This window comes from Haemorhous mexicanus, chromosome 10 (genome assembly GCF_027477595.1).
Source record: "Haemorhous mexicanus isolate bHaeMex1 chromosome 10, bHaeMex1.pri, whole genome shotgun sequence".
Taxonomy (NCBI): domain Eukaryota; kingdom Metazoa; phylum Chordata; class Aves; order Passeriformes; family Fringillidae; genus Haemorhous; species Haemorhous mexicanus.
The window spans coordinates 17,042,318-17,064,339 of record NC_082350.1 but is presented as its reverse complement, the minus strand read 5'-3'; the positions used below and the strand labels follow the sequence as shown (position 1 = coordinate 17,064,339).

The window sequence follows — 22,022 nt, the reverse complement described above, 5'->3', positions numbered from 1 at the left end:
TAGCAATGCCAGAAGAGCAAAGTAGTAAAATAAAAGCTCTGCTTTTAATTGCTTTTTACTTGCTTTCTAACTACATATTAGATTTAGTACTTTTAAAAGCTTTTCCTTATGGCCTCAGAAATTAGACCTAGCTAAATTTCAAACACATAAGGATAGGGGAAATGTCAAATGAAACACAATAGAATATAAAAAGGTAAAAGCAATATAAACTCCAATAATTTTTTAAAAGCAATCTGATGACTATTTGATTGATGTTGAACAAGTTTTTACCTTTAAACAAAAGATGGTACAAATTCATGAGCCAGTATGGGTCTAATGTTTCAGTTACAGTAATTGCCAGAAAGAGCTGCCCTGGCAAATGTGATCATCAGGCACAGTGTGGATTTCCACCACTGAAGACAGCTACAGATCACAAACCCCTGCATTTCATATATTATTATAATTTAGTGCTGCTGAAAAATGTGAGGAACCAAATGAAAAATGAACAGAGAAATTATTGCTTTCAATCCTTTCCTGCCAGCCTGGTCACTCTTTGTGAAGTATAAGGATGTAACTTGGTTAAAGACAAGAAAGGAAAGAAACAGCAATGGAAGCCAGTTTCAATGTAGTTTCTGAAAATTCTGTATCTTAATTTACAACAAAAGTCATGTAATCACAAAATCAAATAGAAATGGGGTTCCTACAGGCATCTTCAAATATGTTCCAAAGACAAATTCACTGACAACAGAGAATCATCTCAATCCAAACTACTGCTGTTCTCCTGCTTTTTATGACCTAACTATGAAAGTACATTTTAATATGCTCATTGATAGTGATTTCTCTAAACAGCCACATAATTATTAAATTCCTCTCTAACACTTTAAGCTCTCTTCCTCACCCACAAAGTGCTAGTCTTACAAAAGCAGAAAACCCAAAAAGTCTGAATAATGACACAGTAAATACCTTGACCAACACATTCAGGAGAGAGACACTCTAACCAAGAGTACTGCCTAAAGAAAATTTAGGCAGATAATGGAAGCACATAAATCAAGAAAATAAATTCTAGGCATGCAGTCATGCAACAGCAGGCAAATCAGGTGTATTTTTAATTTTCTAGACAGGGATTATGACATTAATTAGATTTTTTAGTTATGCTACATTGCTAAGATGCCACAAAGGAAGAAATAGCATAAAACATGAAATATGTGCACACTTGTTTTTATTTTTGATAAATGTTCAAAATAGATTATTTTTAAGATATTTGCACTAATAAACAATAAAACTGCATGAGGAGTATTTCATGATTTGTAGTATTCATAAGTAGAACACTTTTTTCTTGTGCCAAGTATTTCTAACCCCCATGTGCAGGATACACACAAGCTAAAGTAGAAGGCTGTACTAAGCAGTAAAATCCCTTCCTTGACACTGAAGAGCTCATCAATTAGGAAGCAAGCTGAATGGCAAAGAAATCAAACCAGAACAACTAGAGATGAATTTTTCATTTTAGAAACTGTTCTTTACTATCAGTAATAGTCTTCTGCTCTCAAATAAAATCTAAGCTTTAATTATTTTGTGGAATCAACATCATTGTATTATTAACAAATGTCTGACAGCAAAAGTGTCAACATATTCATAACATCATAGTTCACAGCTCAGCTACTTTTCAAAAGAGATGGTCATGTTTTATGCTATTTAGATTAGCTCTAAAACAGTTGGTCTAATCTGAGACAATCATTACATGTTGTCATTTCTATGCTCTAGAGTCTGCCACAGAAAAAGGCCATTACGTGCAGGATCTTACCACTAACAAGGCACTATCATCAGTATGCTGAGACCTTCTGGATGGAAAGGGACACTGGGAGGTGGGAGAGATGGAGCAATGTCAGAAACACACACAATGTCAGCAACACATGGTATGTGAACAGACAGACATTTTGGAACATGTACTGCTTGCTTATAGCACTGTGAGGCTCTTTAATACAATTCATGAAGTATCTGTAACTGTAGGAACACACAGCCTCATGACCCAGGAATTACAGTGCAGTCATATTACTTAAGGAATCAATTATTCTGCTTTCTGTGTTGTGTCAAGCAAATGCAGAACACTATGAATTCACAGTGCTGACTCTGGTAGAACTAAGGACCTTTTAAAAGAATAAATTAAGAAAAGAAAAACATTAAGAAGTAAAAGGAGCAAAAAACTATTTCAATTACCCCATGTCTTCCTTATTTTCTAACAAAAAGAGAGAACACTGCTGAAGAACTATCATATTTGTTATAATATTAAAAGCTTTTATCTAATTAACTGTACCAACTGAATGATCTGATTTTGATTATAAATACTACATTATTATAAAACTATAGTACAAAAAACTTGAAAAATATTTATTCCTTTTTCTGACAACCCTCAAAATCCTAAAGCTTAATATTTCTGGGACAACTGGTGATTTAATAACAGGAAACTGGGAGAAAACTGACTTGTGAAGGATGACTATAACACTGTAACTTAACTGAATACTCCTGTTAGAATACAAACTGTACTGCTCACATGGAGCAGGTTAGGATAGAATACGAAATTTATTTTCTGAAGAGAGCATAGGAAAACATACAAAAAACAATAAAACAACACACTTGGACAGGCGATCTACACGAACAGAAGAAAATACTAGGCTGAACCCATTAAAAAAACCCCAACCCAAGGCTTAATAATATGTGAAAAAACCATGCTGTAACCCAGTTTTGAGGTATTTTCCACAATGAGGAAAGTAACTCTGACGGAGAACTAGGAATTTAAGTGCTGACATCCCTACTCATGCTCTTACTGGACTCTTACCTCACTATCCATTGGACTTTGTTTCTGAGGACTTAAGGAGGCTTTTTGCTACACAGAAAAAGAAAAAACAAAACTTAAAATAATGTCACAGAGAAACAAATGCTCCCAACAAATCAGCATAACTTATAAGTGTTTGAAAACAGAGGTCTCAGTTTTTTAAATAGAACATGCACTGGATTCACTGAGCTGAAACTTCCCTGATATTAGTAAAAAATCAGCCTTTATTTCACATTCAAACAAAGAAAAACTTAAAATTATGCATATGAAAGATGCATAATAAATCCAAAATACAACTCATGGGAGGAATTTAACTGTTGAGAATAAAGTGGTCATGAACAACAAAGGAAACAGAAGAAAAATACCCAAAAATCAAACCCAAACCAAAAACCCCAGGAGACTCATCAATGAACAACATGCATCCTATAAGCTTAATCTTTAACTAAAAGACTGAGCTGAATCTTTAATAAGCAGCTTTACTACAAAATAGTGCCAGAGGCCTAAGAATAGTTGTTGCTAATGAAAAGCCTAGTTTGAGGCAGCTAAGACCTTTTTCTAGACTAACTTTATACATTACATATAAGCAATAAACCATGCTTTGCCTCTCTGCCGACCACTCTAAACACAAAATAAATATTAACTGTAACATTTCTTAAATTTGTGATGGTAAGATTCAGGTAAGTGACCAGAGCAGCAAACAGTAAAACAAATTTAAATCAACTATCATATAAATAAACTGGCATGCTGAGCAGAAGACATGAGTGCAGAGATAGAGACAGTGAAGACACAGTGTTCAGAGTGAGTGCCTGATGTACCACAGGTCTGCACCCACACTTTACCCAGAACAAACTTTTTTTATTATCACAAAATAGCAAAACAGATCAGGCATCATTATATTTTTGTGTGTATCATTATTTCCTCCCTGCCAAATTTGTCTTCAAAATTAAACTGCCTCTATTCCTTCTCCAAGAAAAGCCTCTTCTTTCTCAAACCAATCCCATCACATCTATGGAAATGAAAATTGAAATTATGAGGTGAAATATGCAAAAATCAGAATTCTTTGCAACAATCACGTTTTGAGTAAATCTTCCATCTTCCTCCCCAGTTCTAGCCTTGCCTATTAAGCTACAGCACCAACACTTAATGGACTTAAATGGTATTTGTGCAAATTCTTTATGAAGTGCCAGGAGCGTAACATACAAGCAGTAATTAGCATGGCAATTAGTTATAATTAAGGGATTTAGAAAAGATAAAGTATGAAGTAGGTACTGAAAGGAGGCACCTTAACAAAGTCAAGGACAGCTTCTCTCTGAATCTGCTTAGTTCTCATCCTCTCCTCCTCGTACTGAAGGGCTGCCAGCTGGGCCTCCCGGCGGGTGCGCTCAATGTGCCGGCGGTGCAGCTCCGAGTCTGCGTTTGGCACCTGCAACCAAACAGGGCACCAGGCTGTGAAGCCAGAGCTGCAGATGGGTTATGGAAAAACAGCCCACGTCTTATGGGGAACATCAGCTTGGTTTCACATCAAACTCATTCAAAACCATTCGAATTCTATGTGTTACCTGGATGTGGTGACTTGATAGCGAGAGAAAATAAGGTGAATCAGGCAGGGGTCTGACAAATGCAAAAACAGAGAGTAAGTAGACTTTTAATCCTAAATCTAAAAATTTTGCATACATGAATTGTCAGTGACACACAAGCAGCTGATGAAATCAAGAAGAGTAACTGTCTACTAACAGCTGTGATGATGATTTAACACTGTGAATGACAGATTTTGTGAGTCATTTCTATTTCTTCTCCTGAATTGTAATAACATTTTTTTTTACAGCACAAGATGTACCCGTGGGGTTGTACACTTGGCCTACTACATTGAGATAATCAGTACTTTATACCCATTCTCTAAGAGTAACCAAACCAGGAATTTTTCACATGATCCTCATTTAGAGGAACAACTGCATAGTATGGTTATTTGAGGGAAGGGAAAATAATAAAATGAATCAGCAGAAACACTCAATTTCTTTTTCCCTACCTCTCTGTCCTGTCCACATAACTCCTTAGTACTTGATGCTCTCTGTCCTGCATCAAATTTAGAGTTTCAGGTCTTCGTAATTCATCTGTATCCCTGCAGGTAAGACACCAGGTGGAAGGGGATTTGGCCACTGATGCATACAGACTACTGACAGATTAATTCTACTCTAGATTACAACTGTTTTTGTGAGAGAAATGCCCAAACAATTAGCTTCAGATAATCACAAAAGTGAAAACTGGACTAAAGAAATCACATTGTGATACCAAGTCAGATCACAACTGCAGTTCGTAATTAAACAAAACTTGCTGAATTAACAATAATTTAAAAATACACAAATATGGATTCTCTCTTTTAGGACAATATTTGGGTTATTGCAAGTCTTATTCTGCTCTGGAAAGAACAGAATTATTTTAAACATCAGGACCCTTGGGTATTTTCAGCACAAATCTGCTCACCTCACCAATCAGGTGACTGCCAGTGACACAAGCTCTCAAAGTCACTAGGTAAACAAGAACCCATCTGGCTCCTATCCATCATATCAACAATAACAGAGAAATTTTGCAGTCAGTCCTTTGCCAGAAGACAGCTGTTAGCACTGAAACAATTCCCAAGGTCCACAGCCTACAGCGTGTACCCTGACATGTTGCAGCCTAGAAACAAAGTTGATGGAAATCAAGGAGCCTACTCTTGACTCTGTGACCTTCGCTCCTGGGGCAGCCATGGAACACAGACACACTTCACCATGCATTTCCAAAAAATGTCAGTCCAGCTGGCTGTGTGCACACTTAGGGCCTTTTCCTCATGGAGATGAGATGTGGAAGACCCAGATGTTACAGGTCTATTCTGTTACTTAAATTAGCACTGAAGCACATGACAAACCCATTACTTAGAGCTGTTTTGAACAGACAGGACTGGGTTCAGCTCAGTGCCAAGGAGTGTGTTCAGAGCGGAGTACACACAGCTTTGGTGCATCAGGAATGCACCACAGTCTGTCCAGAGGCATAAACTGTATTTATTTAATTGAATCAGCTAATGTAAGTACTCTTGAGATGAAGTCTGTGTTATATCCAACTTTTAGAGTTTTAATGGCTCCAGCATGCTAAAGAAAAAAAAAAAAAAAGAAGAGGTTGGCTGCCAAGGCATTTGCACAGAATTACTGTGGAAGCACTTTACAGCTTGTGGTTGCCACAAAATAAAATATTTGTCTAATACAAGCTTAAAATACAAAAAATTACTCATTGTCATATGGCTGTTTTTATGCAATTTGAAGGCAATAACAACATGATCTGGTTTCAGTGCCTTAATAATTTCACTCTGCTGCAGCATAGTAAACTACAATTCATTCAGATCGCTGATTAACTACTTCTGCATGGAGATCTGCTGCTATCCTCAAGTTAAATTTTGAAATCACTGGATAGCTTTACTGAGCTACAACTTCCTTTATCATTAACATCTGTCTATATAAACAGCAGCTCTCCCCAGCTAACCAGCCTTCTCTTATTTCCTTCAGATTTATCACAGAAGCCAGTGTTTGTAAAGTTTAATTATTTCCATGTTGAACACAAATGTTCAAATTAAAAAAAAAGTAAACAAAAAAGCAAAAAATTAATTTTTCAAACCAAGAGCACTCACTTTTTTGGGGGAGAGCATGACAGAATTGCAATATCACTTTATACCTGACCTGTGGACAGGATAAGGGCTGCTGACATATGCTGAAATAGCTACCCTTCCTTGTACCAGTACAGCTACTGTATCTACACATTTTCTGCACATTTCAGAATGCCTATCAAAATGTTGCCAAAACTCTGGAAAAATTTATACACTAATCTTGGTTTAATTTGCTCTTTCAATACCATTTTAGAATCCATTAATAATTTCTACTGACAGTATAAGTAATGACCTACTTAGGACTAGCAGTTGTCTTTTCCACCACTCCCCCATACCCCAAACATTCTAAGTACAACTGGGCTGGTTTTCTGTGGAGTCCCTGCAAATTCACTTTCTGTCCACAGAATACTGATATGGTTCAACAGTATAATAAGGGTTCTATCAATTTTCATTTGCAAAAATTTGCTTGTTTTTTATCTTTTATTTGCTTGTCTTATTTTTTTTAACTAGACATCCAAAACTCTTTTCAGAAACCTAACCACCCCTCATTGATACTCCGTCCAGTTCTGACCTTTATTTTACAGAAAAGCATTCTCTCCAATAATCATTAAAGTAATCAATAAAGACTAATCACTAAAGAGCATGGACATACTTCATCAAAATAAGCAACTTGTTTTCAGAATTGATTCCCATTCTATCCCTTCTGCTGATGTAGGCTCATGACTATGGCCCAGAAAGGTACTTTTTAAAATAAATTAATCTTCCACAATACCAAAACCAGCAGGAGTCAACCAAGAATATGTCCTCATGACACATCAGATACTTCATAGTATCTCTATCCTTCCTGCAAGTACCTTTATCCCTTTTGTCCTCTATGTACTACAGCTTAAATCAATTATTCAATCAAAGCACAAATTAAATCACAAAAAGCAGATATTAAAGCAGTTTAAAAATATGTACTTTAATTATGCAGATTTCTTTAACCAACTGATTTTGAGTCAAGTATTGGCATAGAACAGTTATGCCTTTTGCTCACTGCCATTATTAGAATTCTAATTCCTAATTTGGAGCAATAACCTATCAAAAAAGTGCCATACACACTTCTGGCAAAGCAACAGAAAACAACGCAGTTTTCTAAACATGTTCAGTAAATACATGCTCTGCATTCATCACGAAATTCTGGATAATATTATTGTTGCCCCAGTAATTCTTACCTGTTTTGATGTAAATGTCGTCTTGAATCCTCTGTTCTCTGAAATTCTCTAATGGATACAGGCTTTACTGGTGAGCTCTAAGCAAAAAAATCACAAAAGACTAAGCTAGCAATTTATTCCGAAAACTGTACATTAATGCCAAACAATTTCTCTGTAGAGCTATATCTGCAACTACTGGCATTTAAAACACCTGACAACGAAGCACAAAACACAAGTCAGGGATGTTCAATTCCAACCAAGCAAGCTCACTCTATTTTTTTTCTCCAAATTAAATAAATAATAGTTTCAAGATTAAATATGCATGCTGGTAACTTTAGGAGATTAAAACCTCCAGTATTAAGAATCATGCAGAGAAGTTCATGTAGGTATAAAATTTGTATTGAAATGTAAATACATTCTTTGGAGTTTAACTCTACAAGTGTAGAGTAGTGAAGATTGGATTCTCAGAAATACAGAATAAAGAAGCTGATGGTCTTTTATGACATTCTAAAGACAGGTCCCAGAAAGACTAAGAAAGCAAAACATGGGATTAATAAGAAGACTCTCGGTTTAATTTGAGCAATGAAATAATTTATCCTGACAGAACACAGAAGGAAACATGATGTGGCTAAAAACCTGTTTCTATAGGTTCAGTTTCTGAGGACTCTCTCCAGAAGGGTAACATCCAAATGACTTAACAGGGAAGAGTTTTCCCAAGGGCTTTGCTGGGTTGTGTGAACTGAATGAACACAAGGAAAAGCACCACCTCATTGGAGATGCGCCGCTGGTCGATGTATGCCATGAACTGGGAGCTGAGGCTGTCTGAGTCCTGGCACTTGGGCTGCCTCACCTCCTCCTCCTCCTCCTCCGTGGCACAGCTGTCAATGTAGTCGATCTGATCGAGATCGTGTTCCACTTGACAAACATAAACAGAGAAAACACCCACAATTAAATAACCCATGAGAGAGGACAAACCCAGCAATGCAACACGGTCAGAACCTAAGGCCCTGCTTTTTCTTCCATCTGGGAAAGCTCAGCCTGAAAGCTCCTGGATTCTGTCAGGCCCACTAACATTAGCTCAACAAATTTTGAAATAATTGTAAAATTTATGCCTTTTAAAAAGCAATGAGGAACATGCATCAAGGAGGTAGTTTTATATTGCTGGCTGCAAATACTTTTGCAGTGACTGAAAAAGTAAATACTGTGATTTCCTTTTCAAAACCAAAAACTATATATCAAAGTATTTCAGCTAATATCAAGACTGTACAACGACCTGCGTATATTTTGGAATAATTTCTCTTGGTTCTCTGTCAGAAAAATCAGAATGCATATGACAGATCCTTCTACTAGTGTTACTATTACAACAAAATAGAGAGCAGCATGTCTAAGTTATCTGGATGCAAATACAATAAATATAACAAGCGTATGTGGAAATAATGAACAACACTACAGAAAACAACAAAATTCCCCTAAAACAATATAAGGCACCTGCAATTTTATTTTAAAAGAAGAATGAAAAAGAAACTAGGAATCACTGAAATGAGAGCAAGAAACAGCAGTTTGGCTGGTATTGATTTTTCTTTGTGTGGGAGATTCTATGTAGGGCAATTTTTTCACTTGTCACTGCTTTTCCACATTCTGCCCAGGGATTCTGAGAGTCATGACATTGAGCAAACACCCCTGGTGAGAAATATTGCACTGGGGATGCAGGGGAAAGTATAAGAGCACTAGAGATTTCTTTTTTCTTAAAACTTTCCCCAAACTTGCTCCAGACTATTGTAGACATTCTTCTTTACTCCCCCGCCCCTTTCCTGCTTGTCTAAAACAGACTTCTTTTTGCCTCACCACACAATCTAGCAACTGTTACTGCCAAAGCCACCCCCTCTGCTACTACAACCATCCAAAACTCCATTCCTATATACTGTGGCTTCATTAAATTTCCATCTCAGTTTCAAATCTTAAAAAAAAACCCGCAAAAAACCCAAACTTCCCTTCTTTCCAGGCTTGCTTATTAAATGATGATGATGATAATAACAACAATAATACAGGAAAAGGTGAAAGATATGAGTCACTGTGTTAGGAACACAAAACTGCAAAGCATCTGGATCTCTGACAGCCGCATGCTATGGTTTGTGCCCCTCTCAGACACACCTACTCATGAACTGCTCATGCTCCAGCTTAAAAGTCTGCTAGGCATTTTGAAATCCCTGGTGTGCAAAAGCCAAAGAACAAAATAAAGTTAGTCTTGGAGGCAGAGCTGGCAGCACTACCTGTTATTAATTCTGCCCAACACTCCCCATGACACCATGTCTTCAATTCTTCTAGCTGCCAGAATTTAACTGTTTGAAATGAACTTTTTCCCCATTAATGTGTGAAAGAGCTTGAGTTAACTAAGAAGTTTCAGATATTTCTAGAAGGTGGCAAAGAAAACAAAAAATTGTGGCACAGAAGACTACGACCAAAAAAAAGAAGATGGCAAAAGATAAAGATGGGAAGAGGAGGGAAAAGAGAAGAAAAAGTGGGAGCTGGGCACAGGACATTAGATGTAGCTGGGAAGAGCAATACTTAGAAAAAATGAACAGTAGCCACCAGGGAAAATGAAAACCAGGGAGCAGCCGACAAAGAAGAATCAAAGTATATGCAGATGAGATCTAATAATAAGTACTGCAGAGCAATGGAGAAGAAGGAATGATTGAAAAAACAAACCTGAAACACTGTTAAAATTAAGGCGTATAAACAAAAGGAGACACTGGTAGCAGCAGATTTCTGGAAGTTAAAATGAAAGAGGACTGGAGATCAAGAAACATGGAAAGCATGATCACCTCTTGAACAACTATGAAGGTGATCCTGTGAGACTGCAGACACCAAATGAGAAAGCACAACAAAGCACTGCCACTCACAACCACCAGCCCCGCCTGGATGATATTAAAGTTTGGATTAAAATCCAAAACTGGAATGAGACACTAGTACCAGTCAGAAATATGAAATTCCCTGACAAAATTGCTCATCCTGTTCCGACAGCAGTCAGCACAGAGCACTGACAATTTACTACTGCAGTAAATTTTCCTCAGGATCTCAAACAGCAAAACTCCATGCACTGAAATTCAATATTCCAAAACATCATTTGAAGCAGTTGAGACTTTAACATAGGACATAGGCAAAATCTGACAAAGTTTTCAAGAAAATACCAATTCTGCTGCTCTTTGATTTTGCTTTTAATATCCTTAAATCAACAGTATTTTTACAGTTTTCACAACATTGTTTTTTGTGTAGTTCCACCTAGACCTTTCTGTTTTTTTTCCTCTTTAAACAAGCTACTATCTGTAGGAAACATTCTGGTACTTTAATAATGATAACAATAAATACTGTTAGCCAAAAGTCACTACTTACCTCCACCATTAATTACAACTGCACTCCCTCTGTTTTCTTGGTACTGACTTTCTCTTCTCAGTCTCTGCTCTTTGGTGAACTCTGCCACACGTAATGGGAGATCTGAGAACTCATCTGTTGGCTTTGGAAAACAAACAGTGAAGTCTGGAAATATTTCTCCTCAGAAACATAATTTTGTAACCTACTACTTCTTGATTTGTATTTCAATTGTCCTCTTTTATAACCACAAAAAACTAATTTAAAGCAAAAGACAGCTATAATGTATTGTTTTAAAAAACACAGAGTTGAGCTTTCTTTAGAAACCAGCTACCTACAGTTTTGTTTGCAGTACTTGCATGTGACTGAAAACATCCCAGGATGGAAAATCCTAGCACCTTCTCTAAAATTAAGTGAGGAGTGCAAGCATGGAGTATAGCTCACTGCAGCACTTCAGGTCATGGCTATTTTCTAGATGTAACAAGAGGAAAAGGGAACTTCTTCCTGGCAATAATAATTGACAATCTTTTTGCTACGAGATCCTATTTTCCTCCTTGTAAATAGCAAACAGATTTTAATGTTTTAGACAAAGGAAGAAGACAAATTTCCAGCTGATTTCCAAATCTGAATTTTCATGTGCAGATTTATTTTATTGAAACATCTTTTCATGAAAAATTACAGTTGGCTCAGCATTGTAATTTGATACTGTTACAAAGTTTTTAAAATGAAGAACCCTATTTTTCTCATTTTTTATGCTCTAGTAAATTAACCTCTCATGCACTGTTTTATACATTTCTGTTAAAACTTCCAACTTGGGGTCTGTCCCATATAAAATTAACCTTGCTTTTTCTCCAATAAAACAAGTAATATTGGCTCAAGGTATCCTGCACACTAGCACATGCATGTTACATACATTTAGTTATCTTTACTGTACAATACTGCACTCAACAAAAATAAAGCTGCGACACTTACTTCATTCCCTGACCATCTTTTGTCTCCGCTGTCCACACTATTGAAGCCAGAATCAAGTGCTCCATATGGACGACTGGAATAGAGCTCCTCGTGGCTGTCAAACACACAGTTTTAATTACTGTGATAGAAACACCATCAAAAGCTTCTCAGCCATTATACAACAACAGCAGAATAAGCCACCAAGCACATTTGCAGTGTGTTCACAAGCTCAGCACGTCTGAAAACCTCATGCTGCACTTGCTGCAATAGAGCAGGAGGCACGTGCTGACAGCTCACCATCCTTGTCAGTCAGCTGTCACCTGCCACTGCCTGGCCTTCAGAGCTAAGCTGATTCAAAGGAGAGATCCACTCTTCAAACATTTCCCAAAGAGAAACTATGACAAAGCCAACTGCAAACTGGTCTCATATTTCTCTGTTTAGGAAGTCAAACTTTCATTTTCTACTACTCAGATGTTTAGGTTGAAAATCACTGTCAAACAAACTTTTACATTAATAAACATAAATATGTACAAAATCACTAAAAATATAGAATATACTACTTTTACTCAAAAGTATGCAGCATGTATTACATAAATGTCTTCTGTGTCATAATTACATAAGAAACTGCAGTAACAGTATTTCAGATACATCATAATGTAGTAACTGTAGAAGTACAGTTCTCATTTACAGAGCTTTGTCAATGACATGTCTAGACAAAGGCATCAGACATGTGCCCAGTGTTACAATACACATAACCAAACAGGCATACAGTTCTTTAAATTTCTGGGCTGAGAAACTACGTAATTCAGCAGTATAGCCATCACAGATGTCAACTCTGGCAACTGCTGCAGATAGCTACAGTAAAAGAGACAATGGGACTTGTCTGATCCACTGCAGATGGCATTTCACAATGGCTCAACTGTCCTATTGGCACTCAATGCCCCAGGGAGAACTGCAGCAGTAATTACTACATAATGCACAAGGAAGAATGAATTTCAGGAAGTTAATTGCTTCACCCCATCAGAACTAAATTGCAGGTCACTTTCTCACTGGCATTGCTGTCAAGTTGCTGCTCCCTCTGAAATTCCACTTTCAGGAAATACATTATTATTATTATTATTATTATTATTATCATCATCATCATCATCATCATCATCTTAACAGAAGACCAAGAGACTACTCTCAAGGCCTATTTTAATTTTCAGATAGACATGAAATAGCAAAGTACCAGGAGGGATGGAGGCTACAGATTGGACACATTAAGCTATGCATCTGTTTCTATGCAGATGTAGACTAAAAGACAAGCTCTTGCATCTGCATGGAGTTTTGATTAACTCAAATCCACTTTTACAACCCTGTATTTGAACAGAAAGATCATCTGCATAATAAACCATCCAAAAGAAAAAAAGACAAAGAAAAAAACAACTCCCTTCTTCTGGGTGAGAAAAAAAAAGAATGACTATGAAGTCACCCAATGTAGTTAAAGAGCTACCAATTTGAGTAACTGAAAATAGAACCATAATTATACTAACAGTTCATAGATCTTACACATATTTTTAAAACATGGGTCAAAGAAAAATCCATCTGCAGTAGAATTCCATTTTAAAATTAATCAATATTTTCAGCACCTCCTGAGCACCTTGTTGTAAATTGAACAATTACTGCAAATTAAGGAGCTCAAACATGAGGAAGTGTTTTGATACAAATTTTCTTTTAGCCTCCCTTTTCAATTTGAGAATTTGAAAAGCTTTACATCTAACACAAAAATTAGCTGGATGCTCAAAAATACATAAACACTGCCCAGGACTTCTCCTTTCTAACAAGAAAGCTGCTTTTTGTCTTAGCTCTCACAACTAAACCCACCTATCCAATACTACACGTTACACATTTATAATCATACAGCAGCCATCCTAAAATCAGCTGAGACTTGAGATTTTTATTCCTCCCTGACCAACAAGCCACAAGGAACAACCATTAGGCATTTGGAGAGATCAGACCATTTTGGGGTAACTACAGCTTACAGGAAGCTGTGTAAGGCTTGAAATCAAAGGATAAGAAGCCAAATGTCTGCTAAGACCAACACCAAAAGACAGTACTTGCTGCCATTTCCATGTCACACTAAAATCTGAACCTTTACCTTCTGTAAGCAATAACAGTTGCCCAAGTCCCAGAATATTCACTACACTGGTTCACCCATGAGTACTTGGTATTTTAAATCTTCTAGCTCCAGACTGTGACAGTCTGCCAACAACTGCTACACAGCTTTGACAGTTCTGCCTCCTCTCAATCTCATTCCCTCAAGCACCAACCTGAGCTGCTCTGAGTTGAGTTTCACAGCTGCAAATGAGACTGGCTTGCTGCAGCTAAACAAAACTTGCTACAAGATAAATTTCACAAAGGACTGAAGCATACAGGGACTCACTCTAGTTAAACAATTTGATATAATTTGACAAGGCTAAAACAATCAATTAGCTGTGCTAGAACCTCCAACCCACGTCCTGCCATGATGTTTTGGAGCATCTTGTTTTATTAGCAGTATCAACAGCCTTGCTATTAAAAATGTTTGACAAATGTGAACTGACAGTATGATGCAGACTACTGTAAACTTTAAGAGTTTCTACCACTCAGACTCTCAACCTACATGGTATTACACCAAGCTGATCAGATAAACCAGCAGCAAAGTCTAGGTGGACTGGCTGATACCGTATTTCTATTGGTCACCTTTGAAGATAACAAACACAAAGCTCCTGTGCCTTGCATGGAAATATTAACTGTATCACAGTTGAAGGACTTTATTTCTTTCACCTCAAATTACATAGAAATATAACTGGGGATTTTCTCTTTCACAGGATCATTCCACAATTTTCTCCTAATATGTGCTCTGTTCCACCAACAGTTCTTCCATAGCTACATGAAGATGGAAAGAATCACCTGCAACACTAAATGCCCTAAACAGCACAGTATAACAAATAATTCTACCACCAACTTTTATCTCTTCTTGGGTATAGAAATACAGCGAAGACAAAGCCAGTTGAAGCTCATTTCATACTGCTGAGTCTGGTAAAAAATCTCGAGAAAGCATTCTCAACTAGTTCTGCCCTTATTTTTACATTTACAATTTCAAGCTATGATTAAAATATATTAATTCTCCTCATTTCACATAAGCAATTTATGAAAATTTCCACAGCAATATACAACTAGAGGCAACAATTACTCAGTAAGCCTACAGCCCACCTGATTTTCAATTTCTTTTAAAAATTAATAAACTATGTTAGAGCTAAACAGATCATGACATTTTCTCATTTAGAGCCTTTTCCTTTAAGAAAAAGGACAGTGTCCTCAGTATTACGCAGAAACCAGCTGCAACAGCTTGTATTGGAAATCGATTAACCCTTGACACATTCATATGCTGACTTAATCTAGAACAGTAACTTGTGACATTCAGTGCTGATGAGGAATCACTCTGTCAGCCCCTCATGCAAATTCTTCTTCATAAATATCACTCATGATGATTTATTGTGAAGCCCCCTGATTCACGTTTTATTGCTGCTAAGACAGCAGTATATCCTTCAGCAAGTTACTCTTCCACACATTATTACTACCTTCAAAGATGACTGAAGTAATTTTTATATATATTCAGTTTCATACTTCACTGACTGCCTTTCTTCTGTATCACATAACAGAAATAAATCTTAACTCCTGCTTTTTGCTAGACATCTTAATTTAGCAGCTGATATGGCTGACTGTTCCAATATTTGTGTTACAATGCCAAGCAGCAGTGCCAAGTGAAAACTTGCCAGAAATAACAGTTTACTAACGGGGTGGAGATCAGCATTTACACCTGCGGTTTGAGCACGGCCGTTATAAAATTCTGTACAAAAGGTTAAAAATCACAGCTGGGATATGATTCAGTAAGTCTGTGGAAAATATTAAGATCTTGTAAACTGAACATAGATGTTAACAACACAGGAAATGCCCCCTGTATTGTTTATTATTATTCTCTTTTTAGTGCATATTAGCTCTGACATTGCCTTTCCCATGACACTGCCCAGGTCATCTCCTGAACCACTTCTCACACACTGGCACCTTACTCGAATACACCATGAAATACCATAAACAATATTTTTCAAAGCTTCCTCAATGTACTTGCCAAAGAACAATTCTTGATCTGTTTTTTTTAATAAAATCAAGGTGAACTGACAAAATTTTCCTGAACGCCATTAAAAGTGGGAATGTTGCTTGTGCAAAACTTACCATGATCCAAATCCCATGGGTCTCCTATCATAATCAGGCAAGTCTGGAGCTATCTTGCATGCTTCTATGTTCAGGTATTTAAATATATGAATTTTTCCTTTTATACATATCTTAAAAAAAAATTAAATTCAAAAATCAAGTAAGTATAATTTGACAATATATTTTCAAAATACACTACAGACATTCAAGATGTAGTTGAGAATAATAATAAATGAGCACATTTACATCAATCAATGTATCTTTTATTCTAATATCACTGCATTTTAGAGGAACAGCCATAGTGGAGCATCATGGGATGCCTGTGGTAGACAAATGGAAGCTGTCCTCCAAGTACATCTGGTCTGCAGGCAATTCTGTCAGCTGGATGCTAAATTTCATCATGCAAACAAGACATGAGCATTTACAAGTACCAGAATTTATACCCCTGGCATCAGAACAGATGCATCCCACCCATGCCCATATTTGAATGGCAGTGGCAGACTGCCAAAGCCAGCTCAAATTTATAGTCAATGAAGGCAGTAACAGCTGTCTCTGCTTTCACAAGGAAAGCAAAACTCTACTGAAACGACAAGTTTCAGCAAGTGCCCCTCTTGACTCAGATGCAGCAGCTCACAGTAGAACCTGTAACACTCAGGGGCTAATACTCAAATTAGTCATTAACAATATTGCAGTTTCTAGTCAAAGGCCAATTTGAGTACTCTGCTGCAAAGTGGATCAGCAAACTGCAGCACTGAGGCCTCAGTCAAAATTTTTATATTTGAGTGACAGAAAATTAGTCTTGCCTAACAGAGTTTCCTCTCACCTCTGCTGAAAGCAGAAATATTCAAGCCAACATTAGTGAAATTTTTGTAATATTCCACAGCAGAGACTATTAATACAGTAAAGAGAAGAAAAGGGATTTTTCAAGCTGTGCTACATATTGAATACTTGTAGACAACAGAGTGTATTTAAAGTTCTCTGGTTCTTAAATAACAAATATGTAATATAATCCTTCAATTTATAACTTAGCTCTGCCCTTGTTAGCTGAACTAGTCATCTGATTTTGTAGCTGCAGTTTACCTGTGCAGGGGGGGACTGGAGAGGGTTGTTTTCTAACATGATGGTCTGAAGATGTCTGAGGTTCCTATAACAAACTGGTATTGTTGTTATTTTATTGCAGGAGAAATCTAATCGAATCAAAGGCAATTCAGCAAGCTCTGGAGATAGAAAACAAACATACAATTCAGAAGATGAAAAGAGGGTAAGAAAAAAAGCAAGGGTACAAAAATATGTATTTCAGAAAACAATTAAGCTGCTTCTAGCTCTCAGGGGAACAAAAAGGGACTGAAAACAGGGAAGTGTTTGAAATTTCTACTGTAATAGTGGAGAGCCATTTTCTCACCTTCAGGTAAACGCACCAAATTATTTCTTCTGACATTCAGGTCTCGCAAGGACTCCAAACTGCCAATCTGTGGAGGTATTGTCTGTATTTCATTACAGCTCACATCCTACAAAGAAGAGCAAAGAATGAATTATCACTGTCTAAGTCTCTGTTAACTAAAATATGCAGGTGTATTTAAGGACTGAAAAAAAAAAAAGACAGCTACTTATGTAACACCTCAGATCTGTATATTCATTCAATCTCACTGCTGACATGGAGCATGTTCTCATTTTATACACAAAGGGAAATAAAAGCTTTAAAAAACTAAGCATTCAGATGTAGAAATTTATTTCAAGTTCCTCCACAGTATGTCAGATAGCACAATTTGCTACATAAAAGCTTTCTGGCAGAAATAAACATAGCAAGAACTCTTAATTCCACCAGGCCTTCTTTTCTAGAATAAGGAAGACATTTAAATTGACATGGATCAGTAGCTCTCCAATGCATCTTTCCCTCACATAAAATTCTTCTAAAATCTCAGAGTATTTAAAACTCTTTTCTAACACCTCTCTATAAAAGCAAACACAGTTAGAGACACTGTGGCAGACACAGATCATCCTCAGATCAAGAGCAGAATGGTAATAGTTGGAAGTCAAGTGTATACTCACAAGTTCCGTCAGCTGTCTGAGCCGTCCAATTTCTTCAGGTATTGAAACCAGCTTATTGTTACTTGCTATCAAAACTTTTAGTGGTAGACTACAGAGGTGTACTGGCAATGTTGAAAGCTGGTTTCGACTTTTGGACAGAAAGGAAACAAAATAATAAGTCTAATGAGAAATATTCATGCAATGAAAAACAAAAAAAGCACATCCACTTAGATAATCAATACAGTTTTTATGTAATTACTACAAAAGTGGTTCCATGAGGCTGTTCTTCATTACTTGCTTTATCTAGTTATGTGTGAACAAACTCTGAATATCAAGTATCAAGGCTGATCAGAGGCTTTTGAACTCAGTGTGAAGCAATGAGAGGTTTCTGTGCCTTTTCAGGTGCTCTGATAAGTGGCCATGTCCTGTCACAAAGGAGTATGTTTGGGCTGAGTGCAAAAACTTTCTTCATGCTAAAGTAAAATTGGTAAGATAGCTGTTACCTGATATTTAGAAATGTTAGCGACTGCAAGTTCAAAACAGCCTCTGGGATGTAGCGAATGCAGTTCTGGTACAGATTCAGAGTCTCCAGGGAGACAAAGTGGCAGGCTTCTGCTGGAAGCTCTGACAGTCTGTTCCGTGACAAGTCTGAAGGGAGGGAAACAAGAAAGATCAGTAAAGCTGCCTTAGAACCTTAAAAGTTCCTTGCTTGGCAAAGTTGTTTTCGTTAAATTTCTCTAACCAAAACACCTACCCAATGTTTATACTTGAAGAACCTGTATGTTTCCTTGGACAGTATCAATTACCAGTCTATGGGCACAAAATATCCATGAGCATTACTCTCCTTCACAAGCTGCATTGTAATAAATACTGCAGTTGCAAAGGCTTCTTTTTTCTTTAAAGGTCAAGGAAAGCTGCTGCTTATAAATTCCAAAGGGCAGTTCCCACAGACACACACCTACAGTCCCCACTTCCTGGCACACCCAGCTCTGAGTTCTGATAGAAGCGTTACCCAACCCCCAGGAATGACAAAAGCCAAAAGCTCACTACAGCAGGGGCTGTGATGGATATAAAGTTCAGCAGGGTGCACACAGGTAAGAAAGCATCAAAGTCATGGAAACTTCTGATCTACCAATACAAAAAGTTAATGGGGAACATAATGAAATCCCTTGTCTGTTCATCAATAAAAATTTTAAAAAAGAAATAAATTAAAAAATACCCCCCCCCCCCAATGCACAAACACCAAGTGCTTCTTTCCAGCTAGTATCAGGCTCAAACATGACCTCAGCTTCAACTTGTCCAAACTTGATTTTGAAAAATCAACACTTTAAATGAATGTTTTCGACAGCTCTAATAGTGGGAGTTAAAACTACAAAATGATAGGAGTCAGCAATAAGTTTGCATTGTATATCTAGAATAGTTTTATTATTTTATGACAGAAAGCAGTTTGAGATCTTTGCCCTACTTTTCTACTTTTTGTGAAAAAGAAAACATTTTTCCCTTTTATCCCTTTTCTTCCAAGAGTGAAGAAAAACTTGCACTTACAGACTGCTAGACAGGCTCTATAAACATCCTGACCTTACCATTTGCTAATCCAGATAAAACATCAGATAAATGCATCAATGCAAAGAAATATCATTTTGATGGATCCTTCTTCCTGCTACTGCCAAAGAAGAATTTTCCTACCATTAGAGCTTGTCCCAGGTGCTTTGCATTGCCAGAGTGTGTGAGAGAAACTGATCAGAAATACAGAAATACCTCTCCCAAAAACCCTATACCAGAACCAGGGAAAAATCTTGCTGCAGGCAGAAGAATCTGTATTTTGGTGGCAGAGACTATTCTTGGCATTTTAAAGCACTCACTGAACTCCAGCTTAAGTGGAAGCAGCAAATTAATTGGACTGATCACAACCTGCTTAAGAATCTGAAGGTAACAAAGGAGTCAATAAAGTAATTGTATAATATCCTGTAGAACAGAGCATACGCTTAAAGAATTTATGCAATGGATGCTTATTTTGCACTAGGTATCTCCCAGAGTGCTCCAATATGTCCTAAAGTCCCTTCTGCTTTACTTCCACAGTTTAATTCTAATTAAGAATATAGTGAAAATGACAGCACACTCCAGCCCTCCCCTCCAAGTTGTAGAGCTGCAGCAGATTTAAAGGAAAGTTTTAGTGCTGTGCTACACTGTGGTGTCCAAAACTATGACATTCCTAGTGGGATCTCTGTGTGCCAACATTGCTGTAAAACATAACAGGATAAGAGAGGTTTTCAATCATACTATCCCAACATAAGTCATGTATCCTGAAATATTTCTACCAAGTCCAGCTAACCACACTGGAATTATCCACCATCCACACAACTTGCTATGAGGTTTCACAATACAATTGCATGTTACCATGCAAGAAAGAGAGAAAAATGCAAATTATTTCAGAAAAGACAAGAAACATCAACAGTAATTTAGAAAAAATACTTATTTCCCACACTGACTGGATGTTTAACCATCTATTTGAAGAATTATTGCATCAATGGTTTACAAATAAGGTGTAAAAGTTTCTGATTCCACCACTTCTCTCACAACATAGGAGCATCCTTCTGCTCACAGCTTTATCTCTCCTTCACACACCTGTGCTGCCAAAGGCAGTTTGAATTCTACCCATTTTAACAGAGAAACAGGCATCCCAAGTAGTGAGCCTTATTTTCTGGCAGAAAAGTGACAAAAAGTTTCTTTCTGCTCTGTTTTGGAAGGGGTTTGACCACAAATATGAGAATTCTCATTTGCTTTTTGTTTCACTTTATCTTACCAAAGAACATCTAATACTTCTTTTTTACACATTGTACAGATCATAAGGCATGAATTAGTCAAGAACTTCACATGCTCTGAACTATGATTTAGTATTGCTACATAAATAACTCCCTGCAAAAATAACACTAGGTATTAAGAAATGAAAATTCACTCTTTAAAGCAACAAATAAGCTCAGAGAGTGATAGGAAAGATACACCAAAGCTGGTTAGCACAATGAATGGGTTTTTCTGGACTTCTCTCAATCTACAGTGATTTTTAAAACTTGGCATTCCTATTTAGCAGTAGACATTCAGTGGGAAACGAATTAAATCAGCTGAATTTTGATGCTGCAGTATAGTCTCTTGAATCCTTTAAAATGGGTCTAACCAGTTACAAGGTAGGTTCATAAGTTTAGAGCATTTTTACTCCTTATGGTCATGAGAATGCTGTCTTATACAGAGTATCTGTGATTTCATGTGCCCAAACAGGGAGCCAAGAGGGAAGGTTGGCCAGGACCATAAAAACAGGCAAGCAGTAGGAAAAGAACAACTAAGCTGAAAAGAGAGTTGAGAATTGAGTTGAGAATTAGACAGAAGCAACATGACAAAACAGTGTAAATTCTGAACCTGCAGATTCAAGAACTGCTTTTGATTATTTGCAATCCTTGCTTTGACCCCCCCAAACTTTCAATAGGTATTTAAATTTCCTAAAGGTCAGAACAGAGCATCCCTAAGAGACAGTGACATTTGTTATTTTGTTCAATTTCTCTGGAATCCTTTCCCATGCCAGAAGACCCTAAATGTGACCAGAAATAAGGTAGAGTGCAGCAGTTACTGCATGAAACAATTCAGCAATTCCATCCTCTCCCCCGTAACCTTCCTCAAAACACCTGAATGAGAGGCACAGCTATAACAAAACTGGAAGATAACAAAATCATTCCAGAAATTGATTACATATTCATATATTTGCTGCCCAGCAGCACAGCACCAGCTAGTGTTTTTCTCAAAAGAGAAAGTGTAAGTG

The 22,022-nt window shown here is 37.1% G+C and overlaps 1 protein-coding gene across 16 annotated transcripts in view; it reads right to left on the bottom strand.

Moving 5' to 3' along the window:
- LRCH3 (leucine rich repeats and calponin homology domain containing 3) overlaps positions 1 to 22,022 on the bottom strand; it is a 61,044-nt gene that overhangs the window by 17,498 nt on the left and 21,524 nt on the right. For 10 of the 16 annotated variants that reach the window (XM_059855555.1, XM_059855568.1, XM_059855552.1 and 7 more), the window contains exons 2-15: positions 18,718 to 18,862; positions 18,236 to 18,362; positions 17,589 to 17,694; positions 17,267 to 17,403; positions 16,208 to 16,317; positions 11,975 to 12,068; positions 11,027 to 11,147; positions 8,403 to 8,551; positions 7,658 to 7,734; positions 4,836 to 4,928; positions 4,369 to 4,420; positions 4,092 to 4,232; positions 2,813 to 2,860; positions 1,781 to 1,834 (exon numbers count right to left, since the gene is read on the bottom strand). In XM_059855555.1, the coding sequence (XP_059711538.1) occupies positions 1,781 to 1,834; positions 2,813 to 2,860; positions 4,092 to 4,232; positions 4,369 to 4,420; positions 4,836 to 4,928; positions 7,658 to 7,734; positions 8,403 to 8,551; positions 11,027 to 11,147; positions 11,975 to 12,068; positions 16,208 to 16,317; positions 17,267 to 17,403; positions 17,589 to 17,694; positions 18,236 to 18,362; positions 18,718 to 18,862 (1,454 nt within the window). The remainder of the gene's footprint in view (positions 1 to 1,780; positions 1,835 to 2,812; positions 2,861 to 4,091; positions 4,233 to 4,368; positions 4,421 to 4,835; positions 4,929 to 7,657; positions 7,735 to 8,402; positions 8,552 to 11,026; positions 11,148 to 11,974; positions 12,069 to 16,207; positions 16,318 to 17,266; positions 17,404 to 17,588; positions 17,695 to 18,235; positions 18,363 to 18,717; positions 18,863 to 22,022) is intronic. The other 6 variants (XM_059855554.1, XM_059855562.1, XM_059855564.1 and 3 more) reach the window with 4 other exon arrangements.